Source organism: Scyliorhinus torazame, chromosome 8 (genome assembly GCF_047496885.1).
Source record: "Scyliorhinus torazame isolate Kashiwa2021f chromosome 8, sScyTor2.1, whole genome shotgun sequence".
In the NCBI taxonomy this organism is placed as follows: domain Eukaryota; kingdom Metazoa; phylum Chordata; class Chondrichthyes; order Carcharhiniformes; family Scyliorhinidae; genus Scyliorhinus; species Scyliorhinus torazame.
In genome coordinates this window covers 194,118,540-194,141,674 of record NC_092714.1, presented here as the reverse complement: position 1 = coordinate 194,141,674, position 23,135 = coordinate 194,118,540, and the positions used below count along the sequence as shown (strand labels likewise).

At 46.2% G+C, this 23,135-nt stretch overlaps 1 protein-coding gene across 1 annotated transcript in view; it reads right to left on the bottom strand.

Annotated features, from left to right (window-relative positions):
- Nucleotides 1–14,538, bottom strand: part of ctnnbl1 (catenin, beta like 1) — a 225,288-nt gene extending 210,750 nt beyond the window's left edge. The window contains exon 1 of the mRNA XM_072514654.1: nt 14,391–14,538. Coding sequence (XP_072370755.1) covers nt 14,391–14,420 — 30 coding nt within the window. The 5' untranslated portion in view covers nt 14,421–14,538. The remainder of the gene's footprint in view (nt 1–14,390) is intronic.
- Nucleotides 14,539–23,135: the final 8,597 nt, after the last annotated feature.

Here is a 23,135-nt window from a genome sequence, read left to right as displayed (position 1 = left end):
TCTCTTCACCTTGAATTTGTTGATTTTGTTACATTGATTGATTGATTGATTTGACTTATTGTCACATGTACCAAAGTACAGTGAAAAGTATTTTTCTGTAGCCAAGGGAACGTACACAGTACGTACACAGTAGACAAAAAAAAGAATAATCGACAGAGTACATTGACAAGTGGTACACCGGCAAATTGTGATTGGTTACAGTGTGGAACAAGGGGCCAAACGGTGATGAGATAAAAGAAATGGGCCTGGGTGAGGGAGCTTGGTGTGATATTTCTTGACAATTTGTTTGAATCGCACCAAATCTGGGTGCAGAGGAAAGTTAACGTCCCCGGGTGCAGAGGAGAGTTACCGTCCCCGGGTGCAGAGGAGAGTTAACGTCCCCGGGTGCAGAGGAGAGTTAACGTCCCCGGGTGCAGAGGAGAGTTAACGTCCCCGGCTGCAGAGGAGAGTTAACGTCCCCGGCTGCAGAGGAGAGTTACCGTCCCCGGCTGCAGAGGAGAGTTACCGTCCCCGGGTGCAGAGGAGAGTTACCGTCCCCGGGTGCAGAGGAGAGTCACCGTCCCCGGGTGCAGAGGAGAGTCACCGTCCCCGGGTGCAGAGGAGAGTCAACGTCCCCGGGTGCAGAGGAGAGTCAACGTCCCCGGGTGCAGAGGAGAGTCAACGTCCCCGGGTGCAGAGGAGAGTCAACGTCCCCGGGTGCAGAGGAGAGTCACCGTCCCCGGGTGCAGAGGAGAGTTAACGACCCCGGGTGCAGAGGAGAGTTAACGTCCCCGGGTGCAGAGGAGAGTTAACGTCCCCGGGTGCAGAGGAGAGTTAACGTCCCCGGGTGCAGAGGAGAGTTAACGTCCTCGGGTGCAGAGGAGAGTTAACGTCCCCGGGTGCAGAGGAGAGTTAACGTCCTCGGGTGCAGAGGAGAGTTAACGTCCTCGGGCGCAGAGGAGAGTTAACGTCCCTGGGTGCAGAGGAGAGTTAACGTCCCCGGGTACAGAGGAGAGTTAACATCCCCGGCTGCAGAGGAGAATTAACAGCCCAGGGTGCAGAGGAGAGTTAACAGCGGGCAGCATAATCAAAGACCCCTCCCACCCGGCTTACTCACTCTTCCAACTTCTTCCATCGGGCAGGAGATACAGAAGTCTGAGAACACGCACAAAGACACTCAAAAACAGCTTCTTCCCCGCTGTTACCAGACTCCTAAACGGCCCTCTTACAGACTGACCTCACTAACACTACACCCCTGTATGCTTCATCCGATGCCGGTGCTTATGCAGTTACATTGTGTACCTTGTGTTGCCCTATTATGTATTTTCTTTTATTCCCTTTTCTTCCCATGTACTTAATGATCTGTTGAGTTGCTCGCAGAAAAATACTTTTCACTGTACCTCGGTACACGTGACAATAAACAAATCCAATCCAGGGTGCAGAGGAGAGTCAACAGCCCAGGGTGCAGAGGAGAGTAAACACATGTTGAGCAGGAGAGGAGTTAGAGAGGGTGACGAGGACAGAATTCCAGAGTGCAGGAATAATGCAGTTGGGAAAATTTTCACCACTGCTGGAGAATTTTTTTTTAATGCACAAGACCTTCAAAAGATCAGGGCGCATGGAGTGAACACAGAACTGAACAATCTCAGATCTCAAGCCATCTGTTATTAGCCTCATTTTCATTGAATGCGAGATCATTTACTTAGCCTATTTCTGCCCCAATCCCAATGTAACCATCACTCCCATCTTGAACCACTCGTTGTGTTATTGGATCCTTTCCCCTTTCATTATACTACATTTTTCAGCTTGGACATTTCAGATCACACTCAAGTGCAAGTTCCAACTGCTTGTGACCTACTGAGTATCTTCATTGGTCCCCATATCTAACAGGCATCAATGGTATGATGGGCTGAATAGACTCCCTCCATCTGTGTGGCACCTCAGGATTTTAAGAGAATTAAATTATTACGTTGACATCATAGAATCATAGAATCTACAGTGCAGAAGGAGGCCATTCAGCCCATCGAGTCGGCACCGGCCCTTGGAAAGGGCAGCTACTCAAGCCCACATCTCCACCCTATCCCCGTAACCCCACCCAACCTTTTTGGACACTAAGGGCAATTTAGCATGGCCAATTCACCAGACCTGCACATCTTTGGACTGTGGGAGGAAACCGGAGCCCCCGGAGGAAACCCACGCAGACATGGGGAGAACGTGCAGACTCCGCACAGACAGTGACCCAAGCTGGGAATTGAACCCGAGACCCTGGAGCTGTGAAGCAATTGTGATAACCACTGTGCTACCATGCCGCCCACATTTTAAATGGTAAAATAAGATATGGTAAAATTGTTTTCACAAGGTTCAACTCAAATGTAATTGGACAATGTTGTCTGCAATAAATTCAGTGCATTTTAGGGTTGAGTAGCAGGTAGTCAGTTTTCAATCACTTGCATATTCATTGTAAGATTCAGCATATCAAATTATCACTGACTCACTCCCACTGTATAGAATTTAAATAGATCAAATGTCTTACTTTTGATGCAGTCATGTTGCAAGATGAATGTAACCTGGATACAGTAACAGATTTAATAGTTGAAGTAATCAGCTGCATTTCCACTGCAATAAATGTATTCAAACGGTGATACCTTTCCTGTCAGCATTCAATACCTTGGACACTCAACCAAGTTAAAGTGCAGCTTCTCCTGACACTGAAGGGTCAATAACCAGCGAGCAAAACGTAAAATGGAATTGGAAAAAGAACGAGGCAATATGAGGAAATATTTATATATGTAACTGTTAGGATTCAAGATCAAAAGAAATTGAGGAAGGAGTAGATAATCCGACCCATTGAGCCTGTTCTGCCATTCAATAATTCATGGCTAACTAGATTGTGGCCTCAACTCCCACTATCCTGCCTGCCCCCTTTTCGATCAAAAATCTGTCTAAGTCAGCATTGAATATATTCAAAGCCTCAGGCAGCGAATTCCCAAGATTATCAACCCTGAGAGAACAAAAATCCTCCTCATCTCCGTCTTAAATACGTGACCTTTACCTTTAAAATGTATCCCCAAGTTCTAGATTCCTCCAGGTGGGGAAACATCCTCTCAGTATCGACTGAATCAAGCCCTCTCTGCATCTGTACTTCTCTCCTTAAGCAAGGAGATTAAAACTGCACACACTATGCTGGGTGCAGCTCCACCAACAGCTACAGTAAAACTTATCTATTTTCATACTCCATCCCCCTTGCATTAAAAGTCAACATTCCATTTGCTTTCCTAATTACTTATTTGGATAGTACAGGAAAATGCCACGGAGGGAAATGGCAGAGCAGATTCAAGGGGCCGAATGGCCTACTCTTGCTCTTAGTTCCTATGTTGCTACCTGTATGCATACATTTTGTGGTTCATGTACAGGGAAACCCAGATCCATCTGTGCAGCAGCATACCTCCATTTAAATAATATTCTGCTTTCCTTCTTCCTGATGTGTATTCAGGAAGACTGGATGACTTGAGATATTGAGGCCATGGTCAAAAGGAAGGAGGTGGTATATGACATGCATAGGTAGCTGGGATCAATTGGATCCCTTGACCAGTATGGGGCTTGACGGAGTAGAGTTCAGAGAGAACTCAGGAGGGCAAAAAGGGGACATGAGATTGTCTTGGCAGATGAGGCAAAGGAAAATCCAAAGAGCATTTACAGATACCTAAAGAGTAAAAGAGTGACTAGGGAGACGGTAGGGCCTCTTAAGGATTGTAGCCATCTGGGATGGCCACGTCCCGATTACAAAATGGACACTTGCAAAGAATGCAGGGAAAATCGGACAATACCGAAAAAGCAAGCAGGTGTAAGGTCTGTCTGTTGATTAGAGCCTTAGCTCTCAGACAGGGCCGTTGTACTGCTAAGCCATCTACATACTAATGAGCCATCCCCAGGAACAAAAGGCAACATTTTAGGTAAACAATGCTATGCCAGACATCCCAGCGCCAGAGGAGACTAAAACAAAGCAGACCAACGGCTACCTAGGACACGCCCAGCAATCAGGGAACCCACCCCTCTATTGGAGGAAAATCGATAAGAACGATTGGGAAACGGCCCAATTAATTGGGGCCAAGTTCAAGGCCCGCCCAAAAGCGCGCGAAGCCCTTTAGAGTATAAAAAGGACTCCCCAAGAGAGGATCGCTCTCTTGGCCTTGGTTCTCAGCGAGGAGAGACCTGCCTAGCAGCTACACCAGACCAAGTAAGTTCCAAGTCAACGCACGCTACGAGATAGACGCTCCTAGTTGCTATCCTGTAAACAGCTCAACCCAGCAGCCTCAGAACCGAGCAACGGCCATTGTTCCTCTGACTGAGTGGGCACCCGAAGCTAAGTATAGGCTTTTAGTAATAGTGATAGTTTAAGTTGTAGAGTTTTATGCACGAGTAGATTTGACTGTGTGTAAATAAATGAGCTTTGCTTTTGAACTTACTAACTGGTGTATCGAGTCTTTGATCAGTATTCGGTTTTGAACCTTGTGGCGGTGTCGAAAGATACCTGCCGACTCTTGAGCAAACGTAATTAAACAGAGCCAAATTAAGAGACAACAGCAAGTTAGCAACAGGATAAACAAGGTCATCTATGTGCAGATCCACAAGGAATGGGAGAGGTCCTAAATGAATATTTCTCGTCAGTATTTACTGTTGCAAAAGGCACGAATGTTCGGGAAATTGGAGAAATAAAGTGAAATGAAATGCTGTAGGGATAAGCCGAGGAACTACAGACCGGTTAGCCTTACTTCTGTAGTGGGTAAATTGTTAGAAGGTATTCTGAGGGACAGGATCTACAGGCAAGAGCTAATTAGGGAAAGTCAGCATGGCTTTGTAAGGGGAAAGTCATGTCTCACGAATTTGATTGAGTTTTTTTGAAAGGGTAACCAAGAAGGTAGATGAGGGCAATGCAGGCGACATTGTCTACATGGACTTTAGCAAGGCCTTTGACAAGGTACCGAATGGTAGGTTGTTGCAAAAGATTAAATCTCACGGCATCCAGGGTGAGGTAACCGATTGAATACAAAATTGGCTTAGCGACCGAAGCCAAAGGGTGGTTGTGGAGGGTTGGTTTTCAAACTGGAGGCCTGTGACCAGTGGTGTGCCTCAGGGATCGGTACTGGGTCCACTGTTATTTGTTATATATATATATATATATATATATAAATGATTTGGATGAGAATGTAGGAGTCCATGGTTAGTAAGTTTGCAGATGACACCAAGATTGGTGGCATAGTGTATAGTGAAGGTTATATAAGATTGCAACAGCATCTTGACTAATTGGGCCAGTAGGCCGATGAATGGCAGATAGAGTTTAATTTGGATAAATGTGAGGTGATACTTTTTGGTAGATCAAATCAAGGCAGGACCTACTCAGTTAATGGAGGGGAGTTGGGGAGAGCTACAGAACAAAGAGATCAAGGGGTACAGGTTCATAGATCCTTGAAGGTGGAGTCGCAGGTAGACAGGGTGGTGAAGAAGGCATTCAGCATGCTAGGTTTTATTGGTCAGAATATAGAATACAGGAGTTGGGATGTCTTGTTGAAGTTGTACAAGACATAGGTAAGACCATACATGGAATACTGTGTTTCCCCTGGAGCATAGGAGGCTTAGGGGTAATCTTATAAAGGTCTATAAAATAATGAGGAGCATGGATGAGGTAGATAGTCAACATCTTTTCCCAAAGGTAGTGGAGTCTAGAACTAGAGGGCATAGGTTTAAGGTGAGAGGGGAGAGATACAAGAGACCAGAGGGGAAATTCTTTTCACACAAGAGGGTGGCAAGCATCTGGAACGGGCTGCCAGAGGCAGTGGTAGAGGCAGGTACAATGTTTTCTTTTAAAAAACAGTTAGACAGTTACATGGGCAGGGTGGGTATAGAGGGACATGGGCCAAATGCGGGCAAGTGGGACTAGCTTAGTGACAGAAACTGGGCAGCATGGACAAGCTGGGCCGAAGGGCCTGTCTCCATGCTGTAAACATCTATGACTTTTAGTGGACAACCTTACCACATTATATGTCATCTGTGAAATTTTTCCACATCACTTAATCCATTTACATCCTTTTGCAGACTCTTCTCACAACTTGCTTTCCTACCTACTGTATCTTTGTATCATCAGCAAATTTGGCTACAACAGTCAGTCCCTTCATCTCATCCAAGCAAATAAATATTGATGTTAATAGTTGAAGCCACAGCACTCCACTTGTTAGTCTGCCAATCTGAAAAGAATTCATTTATCCTTGCTTTCTATTTCCTGTTAGTTAGCCAATCCTCTGCCAATGCTAAAAATCACCCGCAATACCATAAGCCCTTATCTTGTGCAGTAACATTTTACTGCATCTTATCAACCGCCTTTCGGAAACCCAAATAACCATGTCTACTTGTATCGCTTTATCCACTCTGCTTGTTACATTATCAAAGAAATCTTAATAAATTTGTCAAACACGATTTCCTTTTCACTAAACCAGCTGACTTTGCATGATTGTATTACGATTTTGTAAATATCCTGCTACTGCCTCCTTAATAACGGATTCTAGCATTTCCCCAATGTCAGATGTTAGACTAACAGACTTAATTTCCTGCTCTGCGTCTCCCTCCTTTCTTCAATAAAGGTGTTACATTTTCAGTTTTCCAATCCACCAGAACTTTTCAATAATTTCGGAAATTTTGGAAGATTACAAACCATTAATCCACTATCCTTGCAGTCACTTATTTTAAAATTGTAGCAGGTGTCCAAAAACCAGTCAGCCTTTAGGTCCATTAGTTTTTGTAGTACTTGATTACGATCTAAGGTCCTCCCTCCCTTTTGCCTTATGGTTTTCTACAATTCTTGGGATGCTTTTTGTGTCTTCTACTTTGAAGGCAGGGATAGATTAAAGTCTCTGCCATCGCCTGTTTCCCATTAATTCCCCAGTCTCACCGACTAAGGGACCAACATTCATTTTAGCTACTCTTTTTATACACTTGTAGATGTTCGACCATTTTTGTATTTCTTGCAAGTTTTATCTTGTTCTCTCTAATTTCCACCTACCCTGCACGTCTTTGGGTTGTGGGGGTGAGACCCATGTAGACATGGGGAGAATATGCAACTCCACATGGTCAGTGACACAGGGCCGGTATAAACCCAGGTCCTCAGTGCCATGAGGCAGCAGTGCTAGCCACTATGCTACCGTGCCCCTCTAATTTCTCCCATTATTTTTAGTCAACCTTTGCTGGTTTCTAAAATGTTCCCAATCTTCTGGGAAGATTGTTGAAGCATTGTACATATTTGCTTCCAATTTGATAACATCCTTAATTTACTTAGTTAGGCACAGATGGTGCATCTTTTGCATAGAGCCTTTCTTTCTCAATGGAATATCTTTGATGAGTTATGAAATAACTCCTTAAATGTGTGCCAATGCTTCTCTATCACCTTACTGTGTTAACCTATTTTCCCATGCAACTTTAGCCAAGTCTGTCTATACACCCTTATAATTGTCTTTAAGTCTACAACTCTAGTTTCAGACCAAAATTTCTTACTCTCAAAATGAATGTGAAATTATATTATGTTCTGATTATTCTTATCAGAAGATCCTTCACCATAAGATCATTAATTAATCTACTCTCATTCCACATTGCCAGGTCTAAAATAGCCCTTTTCCTGGTTAGTTCCAGAGTATATTCTAAGAACACCAAATACACTTGAGTTCATCCTCCAGGCCTCCTTTGCCAAACTGATGTGTTCAATCTATATGAAGAATAAAATCATCCAATTATTACAAATGTCCATAAATTCTTGCCTTACATTATGTCCTACAGTGTAGCGACTGTCACAGGACTCACATCTGAGATTTATTTCCTTTGCTATTTCTCATCTTCACCCACACATTCTCTACATTTTGATTCTCCAAACCAAGATAATTTCTCACACCCTTAGTGATCTCATCCTTTATTAACAGAGCTATCCAACCCTTTTTCTTTCTTCCTGCCCTTGCAAAACATCAAGTATCTTCAGGTATTCACGTGGCAGTCGTGGTCCCTTTACAACAGTCTCTTTAATGGCTGTCATCGTCATTTATTTATATCTGTGCTAGCCATTTTTTTAAAGATATACTGAAAGTAAACGTGCAGGTACAGCAGGCAGTAAAGAAGGCAAATGGTATGCAAGCCTTCATAACGAGAGGACGAGTATAGGAATAGGGATGTTTTACTGCAATTATATAAGGCATTGGTGAGGCCACACTTGGGAGTATTGTGAAGGTTTACCAGGCTGATTTCTGGGATGGCGGAACTGTCAAATGAGAAGAGACAAAGTCGGTTAGGATTATATTAATTTGAGTTCAGAAAAGTGAAAGGGGGTCTCATAGAAACTTACAAAATTCTAACAGGAGTAGACAGGGTAGATTCAGAAAGCATGTTCCAAATGGTGGGAAGTCCAGAGCCAGGGGTCATAATTTGAGGAGAAGGGGTAAACCTTTTTGGATTGAAGTGTGGAGAAATTTCTTCACCCAGAGGGTGGTGAACCTGTGGAATTCACTACCACAAAACGTAGCTGAGGTCAAAATGTTGTGTAATTTCAAGAAGGAATTAGATATAGCTCTTAGGGCTAAAGGAATCAAGGGATATAGGGGGAGGGATGGTAAAAGATCAGGGTATTGAACTTGATGATCAGCCATGATCATAATGAATGGCAAAGCAGGCTCGAAAGGCCGAATGGTCTCCTCATGCTTCTATTTTCTATGTATGTTTCACAGGGTGTGTGTGTCAACAGCAAGGTGAGCATTTATTGCCCAACCTAATTGCCCTTGAGAAGGTGGTGGTGAATTGCTTTATTGTATCACTGCAAACTATGTGGCGACAGTGCAGCGGCATTTAGGAAGAGAATTCCAGGATTTTGGCCGAGCGACAGTGACAGGATGGCAATATAATTACTATTCAGGATATTGAGCCAGCAGCTTGGAGAAAAATTTCCAGATGGTTATACTCCCGTGCATTTACTACCCTTGTCCTTCTTGGCGGTAGAGGTTCTGAGTTTCGAAGGCAGTCGAGGGAGCCTTGGTGAGTTGTTGCACTGGATCTTGTATATGGTACACACTACTGTCATTGTGCATCGGTAGTGGGAATGAACGTCGGAGGTGGTGAATGCGGCGCCAATTAAGCAGGCTGCATTATCCTAGATCCCGAGTGTTATTGGAGCCGCACTCAAATGAGGTAAGTAGAGGATATTCCATCATACTCATGACTTGTGCCTTGTAGATGGTGGAAAGACTTTGGGGAGTCCAGAGGGAAGTTATTTTAGGAGTCACGAATGATGAGTTCGGTCATCAGTGAACGTCCCTTCTGACTTAAGATGGATGGAAGGGAAGTCATTGATGAAGCAGCTGAAGATTATTAGGCCTAGGCCACCGCCATGTGGATTTCCTGGAGTGATGGCCTGGGACACCACATTCCTTTGCGCTATGTATGACTCTAACTGGTAGAAAGTTTCTCCTGCCACGATTCCCATGAACTGCAATTTTGCTCGGGTTACTTGATCCCACACTCGGTCAAATGCTGTCTTGATGTCATGGGCAGTGACTGAGATTTCACTTTGTGTCCATTTTTGGATGAAGGTTGTAATGAGGTCAGGAGCTGAGTACCCCAGACGAAAGCCAAACTGAGCTTCAGAAAGCGGGTTGTTGTTCAGTAAGGTCGCTGTAACAGTTTGTCGATTATCGAGATTAAGTTAATAAGGTGCTAATTGACTGGGCTGAATTTGTTCTGCTTTTTGTGGACAGTACATACCGGGGCAATTTTCCACATTGTCGGGTAGATGGCAGTATTGTGGCTATACTGCCACAGCTTGGTTCAGGGGGCAGCTAGGTCTGGAGCACAAGCCCGCAGCACTACAGCTGTCAGGGCCCATAGTTTCAGTGGCTTTAGCCTTTTCTTGATGATGCAAGAATCCTTCTCTTTAAACCTTGATTTCCCTGTATATCCCCTTTATTTTATGTTATTTTGTCTTTTAGAATTTTTGCACCTGGATAATTACTAGGACTTTTAAGATGGGCTTCACCTTTCATTTACAAAAAATTGGAATCCAGCAGGATATGCTGACATTGGCGATGATTCCTCTTGATGGGCTTGGCTGGCAGCCAATAAGCGGTTTGATTTTTCGGGTCTTAACTGATAATCAATGCAGATCATTCCGGAGTGCTTCTTACTTTGTTTTCAGTTTTCGTTTTGATCAAGCAGCTAAATGCCTACAGCTCTGATATCTCTCTAAAGACCTGAAGAAAAGGCATGTTCTCTCTGCATAGCCTGTGATACCTGAAGGAAACTCCAGTCCAGCACCAGCAGGGTGGGTTGTTTGAAAACAGTTTTTTTTAACTCTCACATGGAGAACTTTAGTCTTATCTCAGTGAGGCTGATAATTAATCTGGAGGTGGGGTCAAGTCAGAATTAAACAGATCTGAGATGGATCTTCTTTGTGAAGGCCCAGGTTAATACAAGTTAAAGTGACTGACTCCTCAGAAGGGATCTCACACCCTGAGAGTCCTGCCTGAATGTTTCTGCCAGAAGAACTTCGTTAGCAGTCTAATTGGTGGTTGCAGCATTCCACGACCTGGGAAGATAGTCAGCTACAATGATTTCAATATAAGCAACAAGGACATGGATCTCTCTTTCTTGCATTTTAATCCCTATCATTTTACCCCTTTCCCTTCCCCTTGTGTGCTTAGAGGATGGGACGGGAAAAAAGGGGGGTAGTAATAGATTAGCTGGCCGATATTCTATGATAATAGTCATGTCTTATCTCTATTGTTGTTACAAATAAACAGTTTTTGTGTGTTTCACTTACAAATCTGGTGCCTGCAAGTCTTAGGAGCAGTCAAGGGTCAAAAATCTCAGAAACTATAAACAAATTATTGGTTAATTCACTCTGGGGACTGAGGCTGAAATGGACCACACACTCGCCGAGGGCATCGTAACAACACGTGGAGTGAATCAATTTGTCTGAAGTGTTATGGGCCAGGGTTTAGAGAACCCCAAAGTGTATCATGGAGTTCACCTGACACACAAATTTTAATAGATTGTGGTATGGGGAGCACACAGCCCACTCTACAGGTGTGGTACAGCAGAAATGGAAAAGTATTTTTTAAAACCATGTTTATTCTATGAATTCAAGTTAACCTTTTTAAAACATATAGTGAACATCTTAGCAACCATTAATTCAAATACAACCCCAAAAGAATACAACACAAAGTAATGCTTAATACCTTCCCAAACAACATCCAGAAGACAGAAGAAACACCTTTTTAACAGGAGCATATTAGGTTTACATTCACTACTGAAAACATTTATAATTTTGAATTCACCAAATGTCAAGAGATAGTCTTTTCATGGCAGAGATCAACAGTACACCTGCTCTGTCTGTCTTCAACTCCAACACTGAAAACAAAACTATAACACTCCCTGCAGCAAACAGCTTAAATCGAAAGTAAAAAGCTGACAGACAGCCCAGCTCCACCCATACTCTGACATCACTAATAAACACCCATTTCTTAAAGATACTCTCACATGACAGAAGACTGACACCTGTAATGCTCGGGACCACAAGAGGCAGTGATAGTTTGTCATGTCTGCGCTTCTGGCTGAAGATGGCTGAAAATGCTTCAGCCTTGTCTTTTTCACTGACGTGCTGGACCCCCCCCAACATTGAGATGGGGTATATTTGTGAAGCCATCGATCCCGACTCCATGTGGCAAGACTGCAAAGTTTTGCCAGATGACCAAAACTTGTTCAGAGAAAGGTTTTAAGGAGAAACTTGAGAAAAAAAGAGGGCAGACAGATTGAGGTGTTTAGGGAAGCTTAATAATAATAATGACAATCACCTGTCACAAGTCGGCTTCAATATAGTTACTGTGAAAAGCTAGCGATTTAGCCCACTGTGCTAAGAGGCAAGGCACCTGACGGCATGGCTGCCAATTCGGCAACTAAAACTGGATAGACTTAAGAGGCCAGAATTGGCAGAGCACAGAAAACTATTTGACAATACACTCTAAATCCTAACCATTCATTGTGTAAAATCATTTCTCCTTATGTCACCTCTGCCACCTAATGGAAGGATCAGGTTTAGCACAGGGCTAAAGAGCTGGCTTTTAAAGCAGACCAAGGCAGGCCAGCAGCACGGTTCAATTCCCGTACCAGCCTCCCCGAACAGGCGCCAGAATGTGGCGACTAGAGGCTTTTCACAGTAACTTCATTTGAAGCCTACTTGTGACAATAAGTGATTTTTTCATTTTCTTCATTTTTCTGAAGGGTAAGGAGGAATGGGCAACAAATAGGTAAAGTCACCATAGTCCCAGATGACCATAGACTGCTTTCCCCTTCGAGGGGGAGATCTGACTGGTGGTGATTTAACCTTAGGATCACCACACCTCAGGCGAGGGGCAAGGTTGAAAAGACGGGCTTTTGTGAATAATCTCAGCCGGTGCAGAAATTTAACTCGCGCTGGCCTGGCTCTGCATCACGAACCAGCTGCCTAGCCAAGTGAGCTCGACCAGCTAAACCAGGCAACAAATGCTGGCCTAGCCAGTGACACCCACATCCTGTGCAAGAATTATAAAAACTGCCTTAAATCTGTGCCCTCTGATTATCAACTTTGACCATTTTCTTAATTACTTTTTGAGACCTTTCTCGATTCCAAATATCTCAAATCTTCTCTTAACCTTCTCGACTTCAAGGAGAACATGCCCAGGTTCAGCACTTGACTGTGTAACTATTGTCGCTCATCTCTGGGACCGAGTTAGTCTGAGTGTCTTCACCAAAGCCTTCACTTCCTTCTGAAATATGGTGCCCAGAACTGGACAGTTGCTGTTCTCTCTTAGCCTGCCCATCATCAAGTCAAAGTTGAGCCAGAACAAAAAGTTGAAAACCATGCTAGTCAGTTCTCACCATAATTAATTCCAGCCTATCCTTGCTTAGTGTGCAAATTTAATGTCCTCCTCAATGCTGAGCCGGGTTTCAATCCCAAATGGAGCTTAACTCAATCCCTTTTTTCTACTTCCAAATCATCAGCCACTTAGATTCCTACCTCATCCTTCCTGAAATCCTCATACCTGTATCCTCTGTGCTTAACGTCTCAAATGCCCTTCGCATACTATCCTACATCAAAGCTAATTTTAGACCAAAACTCACTCACCCACAAGCTAGCACATTCTAAGCCATGTTCACTCATCATAATAATCTTTATTATTATCACAAGTAGGCTTACATTAACACTGCAATGAAGTTACTGTGAAAAGCCCCTAGTCGCTACACGCCAGCACCTGTTCGGATACACAGAGGGAGAATTCAAAATGTCCAATTCACCTAACAAGCACGTCTTTAAGGACTTGCGGGAGGAAACCCAAGCAGACACGGGGAGAACGTGCAGTGACCCAAACCAGGAATCGAACCAGGGACCCTGGCGCTATGAAGCAACAGTGCTAACCACTGATACCATGCTGCCATTCATCCTGGACTCACCAATCCTTTTGTGTGCTCCTTGCAACTCCCTTCATGATCTCCTCCCATTCTACATCATGCTCATGTCAGAATTACTACTGTGCGTTCTTTCTCCTCCGTCTGCTCAACTGATGGTGTCAAAAGCTTTTGGCGGCATCCTGGCACAGTGGTTAGCACTGCTGCCCCACAGCGGCAGCAACCCGGGTTTGATTCCGGCCTAGGGTGTCTGTCTGGAGTTTGTACGTTCGCCCCATGTCTGCATTGATACCTTCAGGTGCTCCATCCTCCTCGAGTCCACACACGTGTAGGTTAGGTGCGGCTATGGGATTACAAGGATAGGCGTGAGCCGAGGTTGGGCGCTCTATCAGAGGGTCAGTGCAGACTCGATGGGCCGAACAGCCTCCTTCTGCACTGTAGGGATTCTATGATTGCTTCGATGAACCTGCTTTTCGAAATTTTCCTCTTATCCACCCACTTTGGTTCACCTCACCCCAACATCAGAAGGTCTCTTCTTAACTTTTCCTTCCCATCCGCCTGCCTGAACTCTTCTAACCCCGTTTGGGGGTGAAAAGCACCTTTGTGCGCTGTTCGAGTACGAGTTGTTTCAAAGGACTTGCCATGATGATGATGTTGAGGTTTAAAGAACACTCTTTCGTTAGAAAGCCTCCCCCGCCCCGCGAGTGAGGGGATATAATTATTGCTGCTGATTTATTCAGAACGGTCAACTCTAGAATAGACATGAACCCGAATTAGGGAGGAGGGAAGCGTGTGTCCCGTTCCCTTGCTGCGCTGGTGATGCAGCCTCCACTCGAGGCCCAGGCTCTGCGGCCTAACCTCCACTCAACAGGGAGCGAGGGGAAAGCAGGCGGCCCGAACTGGTTGAGGCGGAAACCGAGGAGAAGAAGCTGATGCCGCCGCCTCACCTGGTAGTTGAGTAACTCTCCCACATCCATATCACCGGCGTTACCAAGAGAAGCAGAAACTCTCACGTTGATCAGTGATCGCTGCCACACCGCCGTAAAACAGGAACAGCCCCAACCACACTGCCGTATGTACGAAACTGTCGTAAATGCCGCCCCGCCCCTCTAGAGGTCGTAAAGGCCTCAGGTGCAGGCAGCCAATCAATCCTCAGTCAGAAAAAGGACCACGGGTGGGATCATGACCTGGGTTCTGACTGATGAGAAGCACATTGGCATCTCCTTGAAAAGGCAGATTCAGGGTCTGTTCCAGTGACCCCTTCAAACGAATAATGATCCGCAGTGAAAAGCACAACAGCAAACATTGGAATAACTGCTCAGCAGATCAGGCACTGTCTGTGGAGATAAAAACAGAGTTAACGTTTCAGACCGATGACTTTTACCACAAATGTTGAAAAAAAGTTAAGAGATCTGACAAATTATAAGCAATGCAGAGTGGGGAAGAAAGGGAAAGAAAATATGGCAGATTCCTGATGAGGTGGAAGAGGGGAGAGATTAAATGGCAGGGAGGATGGTGGCAGAAGTAGACGGTAGTAGGGCAAGAAACAAAAGGGTTTAGAGTGGATGTAAATAGGAACAGCAGAATCATTGCCAAAAGTTTGGTTAGGAGAAGCCCATTCTATTGAAAGTTGAGGGCTGATCCTCGAGCCTTATTGGAACAGTGCAGCAGGCCAATGACAAAGGAGTCAGAGCCAGCAGGGGAATAGAGGTGTTCAGCAAAGTAATCACCCAATCTGCATTGGTTTTCCCAAAGTAGAGGAGACCATATCAACAGTATACAAAACTAAAGGACAGCGAACACAGTATACAAAACTGAAAGACACCGAACATAGTATTCAAAACTGAAAGAAGTACAAGTGCTGTTTCAGCTGGAATGCGTCTTTTGGGTCCTTGATTGCCAGAAGGCGAGAAATAAAAGAGCTGGTGTTGAATTCATAGGCTTGCATGGAAACGTGCAATTGGGAGTGATGGAAGAGTGGACCAGAATGGGGGAACAGTCCTTTCAGAACACTGAAAGGGAAGAGATTGGGAAGACATATTTAGTTATGGCATCACATTGGAGGTGGCAGTCATAGCAGACAGTGGTTAGCACTGCTGCCTTATGCCGCCGAGGACCCGGGTTCGATCCCGACTCCGGGTCACTGTCCGTGTGGAGTTTGAACATTCTCCCTGTGTCTGCTTGGGTCTCATCCCCACAAACCTAAAGATGTGCTGGTTAGGTAGATTGGTCATGCTAAATTGCCCCTTAATTGGAAAAAAAAGAATTGGGCACTCTAAATTTATTTTTAAAAAAGAAGAAACAAACGGAAATGTCTTTGAGGAGGGTGCCCCTGATGGGCAGCCCTAAACACCCCCCCATAAAAAAACAAATCCTCCTTCCTTCCTGCATGCACACTCAAGCTTCACCTTCCAAGCACACTTTCAGCTCTTCAGCCAGGTCAGCAGAGTTCTTGCTCCAAAGGCTCGCAGGCAGGAGTCACCAACCTTCGGCTACTGCCTCAGGTCTTCACGGCTTCTTTCGAGCCGACATTGCTTCAAGTCTTTTGACACTGATATGTAAAGGGGCTTCAGGTGGCCCTTGTGTCAGGTGGTGTGTTGTTAAGAGTTTTGTGCAGTGGCTGTGGAAGTGAAATAAATGGTGTTTGGTGAAAAGGAACAGGACTATTGACTCTTCATACAATGGTAACTAAAACGTATAACATAAATTGCCCTTAGTGTCCAAAAAAGGTTAGGTGGGGTTACTGGGTTACGGGGATAGGGTGAAGGTGTGGGGTTAAGTGGGGTGCTCTTTCCAAGAGCCGGTGCTGACTCGATGTGCCGAATGGCCTCCTTCTGCGCTGTAAATTCTATGATATGATTATATGATCGAGATCGTATTATATGTATCTGGTGCAGTAATGGTTAAAAACCTGCATTAGTGTGTACATATGTACTGCAGTAGGGTTTTAAAAAGCCTGATTTAAAAGACAGGCAGACATGGGCTACAGAAGGGGTAATTAAAGCATCATACAAAATCAGATCATCATTCATTCCAACCATGTAAAGTCATAACCTAAATAAGGCTGATGGAATTTTGTTTATAGAAAGAAGGTTCCCTGGGGTTTAGGTAATTGAGGGGTTGTGATTAGCCTTAGTAAAATGGTCATAAAAGTCTGAGAACACACACTAACATATTCAAAAACAGCTTCTTCCCCGCTGTTACTAGACTCCTAAATGACCCTCTTGTAGACTGATCTGATCTCTTCACGCATCTTCTCTATTGAGTAGTACTACACTCCGGATGTTCACCCGTGCTTCTGTATTTACATTATGTATTTATGTATGCCCTATGGTTTTGTTTCATGTATGGAATGATCTGTCTGGACTGTACACATAACAATACTTTTTACTGTACATCGGTTATCATGACAATAAACAAATCCAATCCAATAATCCAGTTAGTGGGATAGAGATGATGTACTTAATGGGAGGAGCCAGGGGCTGAAGCAGTCAATAGAACAGGAGGTTTTTGCCAAATGCTGAGAAGTTAAATAGTAATTTGATACAGTCAAGAATCTGCAGGCTGTTTCCTGAAAGATATCTCTCTCAAAGCAGTTTCTCCAAACAACAAATATTCCTGTGTTTGTTAACTGTATTTAAAAGTAGATTGTAACCTGAGATGAGTTTTGCTTGATGGAGATAAAAAGATAACAGTTAGAAGCTTAAAGTGTATCATTTTATTGTTTAACTGGTAATTGTAAGCTATTTCCTGTTTGATGTTAAAATTAGTTTAATACTGTGTTAATAATAAAGTTTGTTTTAATATCCCATATCCCTATGTGTGTTTGGAGTCACTCCCAGAGTGAAATCTTCTTGCCTCACAGTCTCACAAATTAAACACAATATTGGGGTTTCTGTGCGGTATCCTAGGAAATGTTGCGGGCTGGTCTCGGATTGTAATAAAATTGGGGGCTCTTTACTGGGATTTAAGAGTATAATTCCTTGTTTGGCTTGGGATTATTGAACTTAAAGACAATGATTGTATGTGTGGAACTGGGGCTTTCTTTCAGGTGTTGCCATTTAAATAGCGAGTGACTGGTACAATGGCTCTGTCAGTTGCAAATAATTTCCTGGATATGGAAGAGGTTACTCTGACTGGTTTACAAAGGCTGGCGAAAACAAAACTTTTTGAATTGACTGTCAAGTGGAAGTTGACTTTACCTGAAGGGGTAACGAAGATTGTGATAATACAAGAAATAGCTCAGCACTTACATTTGCTAGAAACACTGACTGAATCATTAGAATTAGCGAGAATTCATTACAAATGAAATAATTCTAAATGCAGGGAAAAAAAGAGGCTTTTCAAAAGGAAATAGAAATTTGGAAACTTGAGGTGGAAATTGAAAAGTTAACAAAGGAAGAAAGAAGAAGGGAAAGGAGAGAGCAGCTATTATAGAGAAAAAGGAAAAAAGGGAGAGAATTTGAACTTCAGATAATGGAACTGGAAAGAGAACATCAACTTAAAATGATAGCATCAAAGGCAGAAGCTGAGGTCAGTCTAAAGGAAGGATTAACATTTCCTAGTCAAAAGCTTAGTGGAGATGTGTTTAAACATATTCAAACACTGCCAGGGTTTGATGAAAAAGATGTGGAAGCCGTTTTTATCTCATTTGGGACAATGGCTAAACAATTGAAGTGGCCAAAGACCATGTGGATATTGTTGGTTGAAACAAAGTTATTAGGTAGAGCCAGTGAAGCGTTTACATCACTAATCCAGGAGGTATCTAGGGGTTATAATGAGGTGAGAAAAGCCATTTTAAGTGCATACGAATGAGTGCCAGAAGCCTCCAGACAGAAGTTTAGAAATCTAAGGAAAGAGCCAGGCCAGACATGTGCAGTATTTGAAAGACTTAAACAAAATAATGTGATAGGTGGATAAGAGTATTAAAAAAAGACCAAACATAAGGGCGGCACAGGGGTGCATTGGTTAGCACAGCTGCCTACGGCGCTGAGGACCCGCGTTCGATCCCGGGCCCGTGTCACTGTCTGTGTGGAGTTTACACATTCTCCCTGTGTCTGCGTGGGTTTCACCCCCACAATCCAAAGATGTGCAGGATACGTGGATTGGCCACAAAAAAATTGCCCCTTAATTGGAGAAAAATAATTGGGTGCTCTAAAAAGTTTTTTAAAAGATCAAACATATGATGTTCTTCGGGAAATAATTATTTTTGAGGAGTATGAAGAGTGGCGGCGACATCCAAGGAGTGTGAAGAGTGGTGGTGACGTCCGACAAGAGTGAAGAGCGGTGGGCACCATGGTGGTGCAGTGGTTAGCAATGCTGGCTCATGGCGCCGAGGTCCCAGGTTTGATCCCGGCTCCGGGTCACTGTCCGTATGGAATTTGCACATTCTCCCCGTGTTTGTGTAGGTTTCACCCCCACAATCCAAAGATGTGCAGGCTAGGTGGATTGGCCACGCTAAATTGCCCTATAATTGGAAAAAATGAATTGGGTACTTATGGTAACCACTGTAATAGGAGATGTAAGGTAGGACCTGCACTACAGGTTTGCCGGTAGCTGCGCCCACGGAGAACTGTATAAGTATGCATGACCTCCAGTGCCCTGCCATTTCGCCAGCTGCAGCAGGCGGCCACACATCTGACTGTAATAAAGCCACAGTTGTACCCAACTTTAGTCTTTGTGCAATTGATCGTGCATCAATTTATTACAGTCAGATTTTCCACAGAATGGCTTTCCGAATTAAGCCCGATCGCCTGCAGCTGGATCCGCACTCACCCGATGCCAAGAAAGACTTTACTCACAGGCCAGCATGTTTTGAGCGCCAACGGAGGCTCAGAAGATAAATGTCCTGTACTCCAGACTGAGCTCCAGCGTGTTCCCGTTGATCCAAGACGCCACGAATTACACAAAAGCAATGGAACTCCTCAAAGAACACTACGCGCAGAAGGCGAACACGCTCTTCGCCAGGCATGTACTTGCCACCCGCTCGCAACTACCTGGTGAGCCCATCGAAGACTTCTGGCGGGCTCTAATCCCACTCATCCGGGACTGTGACTGGCAGGCCGTCACGGCTGCCAAACACGTGAATCACCTCATGCGCAATGCCTTCGTGACGGGGATTGCGTCGGACCGCATCCGACAACGATTGCTGGAAGTGGCCACGCTCGAACTGACGGAGACGAAAACCTTGGCGCTCTCCATGACGGTCGCATCCCGTAACATACAATCGTACCTCTCCCGCCGTGCTGCCGACCCTTCTACTCCTTCCTACCCCTCCTGGACCCCGCCGACGACCTCCTCAGCCGGGGCCCTGCCTTCGCAATACACCTGCGCCGATCCGCACACCCCGGGGGTCCCCGCTGCTACTTCTGCAGTCAGCAGAAGCACCCCCGCCAACACTGCTCGGCCCGCACTGCCGTTTGTAAAGCCTGCAGTAAAAAGGGCCACTTTGCGGGTGTGTGCCAGGCCTGCGCAGTCGCTGCAATCGCGCCCGCTATCACCCCCATGGCAGACGCACAATGGGAGCTGCCATCTTCTCCTCTCGGGTCCATGTGCGACCAATGGGCGCCGCCATCTTGTTCGCCTTCGGCCAGTGCGCCCCATCTTGTCCCCCACAGGGTCTCCGGACATCCGACATCGGAACCGCACTCGCTCACCACCCGAAGCATCCGGTGGCTACCCACAGCTCGCTTCGATGACGCTGGACCAATCTCGACCACGCAACCTGGCCACCGCGTCGACGACGGTTAAAATCAACGGCCACGTGACCTCCTGCCTGCTGGACTCCGGGAGCACCGAAAGCTTCGTTCACCTAGATACGGTAGGACGCTGCTCCCACGCGGTCCACCCTGCCAATCAAAGGATCTCCCTAGACTCCGGATCCCACTCCGTCCCGATCCGAGGCTTTTGTACAGTCACTCTCACGGTCCAGGGTGTAGAATTTAGTAACTTCCGCCTCTATGTCCTTCCTAATCTATGCACTGCACTCCTGTTGGGCCTGGTCTTCCAGTGCAACCTCCAGAGCCTCACCCTCAAATTTGGCGGGCCCTTACCCCCCCTTACCATTTGCGGCCTCACAACCCTCAAGGTCAATCCCCCCTCCCTTTTTGCCAATCGAACTGTGGATTGCAAGCCCGTTCCCACTAGGAGCAGATGGTACAGCACCCAGAACAAGACCTTCATCAGGTCCGAAGTCTAGCGGCTGCTTAAGGAGGGTATTATCGAGGCCAGCAACAGCCCAAGTGGTAGTGGTTAAAACTGAGGAGAAACACAGGATAGTCGTGGACTACAGCCAGACCATCAATCGGTACACGCAGCTCGACAGGTACCCCCTCCCACGCATATCTGATTTGGTCAATCAGATTGCGCAGTACCGGGTCTTCTCAACAATTGACCTGAAATCCGCCTACCACCCGCTCCCCATCCGGAAGTCGGACCGGCTTACACTGCCTTCGAGGCGGACGGTTGCCTCTACCACTTCCTTAGAATCATAGAATCATAGAATGGGTCCCCTTCGGTGTCACAAATGGGGTCTCGGTCTTCCAAAGAGAGATGGACCAAATGGTCGGCCAGTACGGTTTGCGGGCCACCTTTCCGTACTTAGATAACGTCACCATCTGTGGCCATGATCAGCAGGACCACGATGCCAACCTCAATAAATTCCTCCGCACTGCCACTCTTCTCAACCTGACCTACAACAAAGAGAAGTGTGTGTTCAGCACAACCCGGTTAGCCATTCTCGGCTATGTAGTCCAAAACGGGCTTCTCGGGCCCGACTCCGAGCACATGCGCCCCCTCATGGAACTTCCCCTCCCCCACTGCCCCAAGGCCCTCAAACGCTGCCTGGGATTCTTTTCCTACTACGCTCAGTGGGTCCGAAACTATGCGGACAAGGCCCGCCCACTCATTCAGTCCACCCAATTCCCCCTTGCGGCCGAGGCACAACATGCTTTCGCCCGCAAATGAGCAGACATCGCCAAGGCCGGGATGCGTGCAGTGGACAAGTCACTGCCTTTCCAAGTAGAAAGCGACGCTTCAGACGTCGCCCTTGCCGCCACTCTAAACCAGGCAGGCAGACCCGTGGCATTCTTTTCCCGCACCCTTCATGCCTCTGAAATTCGACACTCATCCGTCGAAAAGGAGGCCCAAGCTATCGTTGAAGCTGTGTGGCATTGGAGGCATTACCTGGCCGGTAAGAGATTCACCCTCCTTAAAGACCAACGGTCGGTAGCCTTCATGTTCAATAACACACAGTGGGGCAAGATCAAAAATGATAAAATCTTGCGGTGGAGAATCGAGCTCTCCACCTATAATTATGTGATCTTGTATCGCCCCGGTAAACTCAATGAGCCCCAGGCGCCCTCTCCTGAGGTACATGTGCCAGCGCACAAGTGGACCAATTCCGGGCCCCACACGACAGCCTTTGTCACCCGGGGGGTCACTCGATTGTACCATCTGGTCAAAGCTCGCAATCTGCCCTATTCCGTCAAGGAAGTAAGGACAGTTACCAGGGACTGCCAGGTCTGTGTGGAGTGCAAGCCACACTTCTACCGACCAGACCGTGCGCGCCTGGTGAAGGCTTCCTGCCCCTTTGAACGCCTCAGCGTGGATTTAAAAGGGCCCCTCTCCTCCACCGACCGTATCACGTACATTCTCAGTGTGGTCGATGAGTACTCCAGATTCCCCTTAGCCATCCCATGCCCCGATATGACATCTGCCACCGTCATCAAGGCCCTCAGCACCATCTTCGCTCTGTTCAGTTTCCCCGCCTACATCCACAGTAACAGGGGATCCTCATTCATGAGCGATGAGCTGCGTTAGTTCCTGCTCAGCAGGGGTATAGCCTCCAGCAGGACGACCAGCTACAACCCCCGGGGAAATGGGCAAGTAGAGCGGGAGAATGGGACGGTTTGGAGGGCCGTCCAGCTGGCCCTACGGTCCAGGAACCTCCCAGCCTCTCGCTGGCAGGAGGTCCTCCCTGACACTCTGCACTCCATCCGGTCACTATTGTGCACCGCCACTAATAACACACCCCACAAATGTGTTTTTACCTTCCCCAGGAAATCCACATCTGGGGTGTCGCTCCCAACTTGGCTCGCTGCTCCAGGACCGGTCCTTCTCTGTAGGCACGTCCGACTCCACAAGACGGACCCCTTGGTGGACAGGGTTCACCTGCTCCACGCCAACCCTCAATATGCCTACGTTGAGTTCCCCGACGGCCGCCAAGATACTGTCTCACTCAGGGACCTGGCACCGTCAGGTTCCACCCCAACACTCCCCCCCCCCCCCCACCAATGCGCCCCCCCCACCTCCCACCGCCCCGCCAATATTGACCCCACCAGACCAACCCCCCCTCCCCTTTTCCGCACAAGAGGACGAAGAGGACTTCTGCATGCTCCCGGATTTCCCTGATGATTGGCCAGCATCAGCACCGCCACCACCGCCATCGGTGCCACCTCCACCACCGCCAGCACCGACTTCGCCGCCACCGTTACACCGCTCCCAACTAAGCACCAAAGCACCTGACCGGCTGAACCTTTGACGGACTCCGGATCGTCAACATAGACTTTTCTTTCCCTGCCACTGTACATAATTGCACTAATTGTATATAGTTTCACATCACCCCCGCCGGACTCATGTTTAACAGGGGGTGAATGTGGTGAACCACTGTAATAGGAGATGTAAGGTAGGAC